This window comes from Macadamia integrifolia, chromosome 11 (genome assembly GCF_013358625.1).
Source record: "Macadamia integrifolia cultivar HAES 741 chromosome 11, SCU_Mint_v3, whole genome shotgun sequence".
Lineage (NCBI taxonomy): Eukaryota > Viridiplantae > Streptophyta > Magnoliopsida > Proteales > Proteaceae > Macadamia > Macadamia integrifolia.
The window spans coordinates 21,797,034-21,801,163 of record NC_056567.1 but is presented as its reverse complement, the minus strand read 5'-3'; the positions used below and the strand labels follow the sequence as shown (position 1 = coordinate 21,801,163).

The window sequence follows — 4,130 nt, the reverse complement described above, 5'->3', positions numbered from 1 at the left end:
TTTTTTATGAATTTTTCCCCCCAACACCCCCCCCCCCAAAAAATAATAATAAAGGAAGAATAGTTTAGTACAAGCCTCAGGGAACCTAATTTATCTTGACAGTTAGTAATTGCAGAATAGTTTCACTTGCATAACGCATCATAACTCATGGTAGTTTCAGAGGATATTTTCTTTTTCTTGAAGGGTGTAAAGGAATCTTTCATCCCCAATTTCCTTAAAATATGTATTCTTTGTCAAAGGATTGTCTTGGACTCTCTCTCATGTGGTACTTGGGGGACTACATACATATTGACAGAAAATGTTACTGTCTTTTGCTTCACAGGTTGCTGAAGATAAGTCTACTAGTTATGGATCAGAAACAGGTTCTAATAGTTCAAAGGCATGTATTCTTCTACATCTTTGTGCCACATGGATTCATATGAGTAATACTTGTGTTACAAATATGCTGACTTCACATGCTTTTTTCTGTTGCTATTTGCAGGCTTTTACAGGCTCCATTGTAGAGCACACCCATGGTCTACAAACTAAATCTGTGGGACAAACTACTACTTCACAGGTTCTGCCAATATTGCAGTTATTGTATTTCTTATTTTGTTTATTCATTAATTTCACCTGTGCATGATATTTTGGTTTTCAATCTACTTGTTTACAGCCCTCAAAGCCAGTCTCTAGATTCAAGATGCAAAAAGGTGGTCGCTGACATAAATCAAGTGAGTTACAATGTTTTGGCACTGTGTTATATCCTGACTGTTGATAGCATGACAACTTGTTTATTGCACTAGGAGTCCTTAAGAAACCATTCCAGTTAAAATATCAATTGCTAGACTGCCTTTGGTGTTTGATGAGTAGAGAATGGGAGTTACAGTCACGTTTTCTTGTGCCATTGACTGGCGATGTAAATTGGATGTTGGGTATGTAAGGAAATTTTTAACTTGGATTATTGATAAATTTTCTGCAAATACTTTCATGTACTTGAACTGCTTAAAGTTTCTGACACTTGACTTGGCCTTCACATTTACCATTCTTTACCTGTGGCTTTGTGGTGCTCATTCGAAAGCTTATAATTTAAACAAACCACCCTTTGACCAGATAGGTTAGTGGGCTGATTTTAGCTGATGAAATGATTCGATGACCAATTAGGAGGTTGAGTACTATTGGCTATGTCATAGATGAGAAGATAGCAGACATGTTACACATATTGGGTTTGCTGTGGATTCAAAAGAGTTGAAATATTTTAGGGAGGCCAACCCAGACCGTCCCTTCTACTAGACAGTACTGGTTTGTATGGAAGAGGTAAGAATGTTAATTGGATTGAATCGGCCATAATATGTCAGTCCTAGATATTGGAAGGGGATCGATCGAGCTGGATTGGCCATAATCGGGGATCGAATTGGCTGATCCAATTCCAATTCTTTGATCCGTGGCCCTTCAGTGCCAGTGCAAGAAAGCTGACTCCAGGTTCTGTGGATGACTGGTCAAGGTTGAGGATGCATTAGTACATATAAAAATTTCACAAAATCTAAGTGCCTAAGGTGCACAATGGTTTAAACTGAGGCCAATATGTGTGTGTGTGTGTGTAGGGGCATTTAGGCAGGGGGCAGTGCAGTCTTTACACACTTGGGAGAAGGCACAGTCCAAAAGGTTGTGAACGAAATCGAGTGTCTCGGCTGGAAACAAGATTGCCATACTAAAGAGAACCAAGAGACTAGTCAAAGTTTTCTCTGTTCGCATCCCACTCATAATGAACAGAGAAAGAACTGATAGAGCTGCCTCAGCATAAACATCATCAGCTTCAACTAAAGGCAATCAAACATTAGATATAATTTTGGTTATTTTGATTTAATTTTCATCTTTTGTTCATCAATCAATATATATAAGGATGTACAACATGCATGAGCCTCTTCTGCTAGTGCGGGTTCTGGGGAGGACCATAATATACAGAGCCTATCCCCGCTTTGTGGAAGATTGTTTCTCGACTCTAATCTACAATCATTAAGTTGCAATGGAGTAATCTTATCCATGGTTTAAAGTATCTCCGATACGATACGATATACCTTTTCGATACGTATCTTAAATTTAGTCGATCAATACGGTGATCGATATCGATATTTTAATCCTTGGTCTTTAGCATATCTTAGCATATCTCCGATATGATATGGTACCTTCTGATACGTATCTTAAATTTAGTTGACTAATACAACTGTCTATACCAATTCTTTAATCCTTGATCTTGCCATTGTATCAAGTCTTGTCCTCTAGACATTCATCTAAAAATATCTCTCAAAATTTAAGAGAAACTTTTGCATGGCAGTCACAAAATTTTGAATGATTGACACACGAGATTTCCGCTATGAAAGTCTCCCAACCACTTTATCACTTCAAATTTTATTTTGGAATCATCACCAATTATTCACCCTTCGTTTACAGAAACTCATTGCCAAAACTCATTTTATACCTGGCCAAAATGGACAAGCACCGATTTGATCTTTTGAAAGATCCATCTGATCTGAAATATTTAGCTCTCATGAAATAACAAATAGAATTTTCATGCTTGATTGTCTAACAAAGCTTTGATAAGACATTTTGTCTAACAAATTAATTGAAACGAATTAATTTGATATGGTATTGGTATGGAAAAAAAGAAATTTTCTTGGTATGGTACAGTTTTGGTATTGCATAAAAAAACCGTACCAAAAACTGTCTTAAGTGTAATTCTGTTACTCTAACATCCCTGGATTCTATGACTCTCACAAAGGACAAAACCCTAAGAGGCTAAGACCTATTGTCCCAACTCCCATGTCTCCCTATTTATTAATTATAAAAAAGCAAACTCACCCTTTTCAAAATGACAAAATGTCAAAACCATTATTATAAAAAAAACTCCCAACTCCCCACAAAACCCTAACCTGTTAACCAGTTTCCTAGTTTTTCATTTCTCAAGCTGTTGGCGTCAAGTACTAAAGGAAGAAGAAATAGAAGACTTCAAAACAAATCTCCAAGACTTCAGTCGATTGGCTTTGGTTCTGTTGACCGTGAACCCAGGTAGCACCAAGCTGCAACTTCCATGACCATCTCCCTCTTCACCACAATCAGTTCCCATCTCTCCCTCTTGGACAAACTTTATCCCTATTTCTTCTCATCTCTTCAACTGTAGTTGTGAGAAATTAGAAATACTAATTCAGATTCTATCTTTCCCATTATTGGTATCACGCCCTCCATCCTCATCTCAAAACCCTATAATCAAGTCATCAACCTCCATAGCTGAGACCTCATCTTCAACCCTTATTGTATGAGATGAATGTGTATTTGCAGGTCTCTGAAGATGGCAGTGAATCCTTTACCAAAAAAAAAAGTTCCATGTGTACCGAATATCAAAACCGTTTTCATACCAAATACCGAAATCGTTTTTGTACCAAATAAATACCGTACTGAAACCATACCGCTATTGACAAGTTGACATTATTTCTGGTACGGTATGGTTTCGGCATCTGGAACCGAGCTCCTGTACCATACCAAATACCAATTCGATTGACACCCTTAAAGCTACCTTCATCTTTTGGCTTGCAGAGATCATTCCATTTTTCACTATAATACATTTGCAATTATTTAGATCACCGAACCAAATAAAATTCCTAATCCATGTTCCCATCAGCAGAATCATGGAAGAAATCCACCATTAGATTACCAAAAATGGATTCGCCAAGATAACTCTACCAAACATCATGATTAAATTTTATTAAAACTCTTTATTGATGGCATTGTCGAAGGTGAAAATTCTAATTTTCTTTTTTTGTATCATTTTGTCCTTGTCTTGCGTAAGCTTAGATGTTAATTATGTGCATTGTTCCCACACCCCCAAACCCCCACCCCCAAAAAAAAAAAGGAATACTAAAAAATATATGGGATAATTTTCTGTTCGTGAGAGGCCCTTGCGCCAGACATAGGTATGTGTAATGACCACCATACCCCCACCTGAGATCGCGTGCCCCTACGTGGAAGCAAGGGCCCCTCGTAGACCGAAAACACTTGCCCAAAAAATACAATATGGTAATGAGCGATTCTCAGTACCTGTAAGCATTACAGTTCGACATTCTAACAATCTAACCCATGACTCGGCCTTGGCAATAAGA

General features: G+C 37.6%; 1 protein-coding gene across 3 annotated transcripts in view; it reads left to right on the top strand.

Annotated features, from left to right (window-relative positions):
* Positions 1-2,032, top strand: part of LOC122093611 (RNA polymerase II subunit 5-mediating protein homolog) — a 39,710-nt gene extending 37,678 nt beyond the window's left edge. The window contains exons 9-12 of one of the 3 annotated variants that reach the window (XM_042663971.1): positions 323-379; positions 482-556; positions 653-710; positions 1,581-2,032. In XM_042663971.1, the coding sequence (XP_042519905.1) occupies positions 323-379; positions 482-556; positions 653-700 (180 nt within the window). In that variant the 3' untranslated portion in view covers positions 701-710; positions 1,581-2,032. Of the gene's footprint in view, positions 1-322; positions 380-481; positions 557-652; positions 1,015-1,580 lie in introns of those variants that run through there. The other 2 variants (XM_042663968.1, XM_042663970.1) reach the window with 2 other exon arrangements.
* Positions 2,033-4,130: the final 2,098 nt, after the last annotated feature.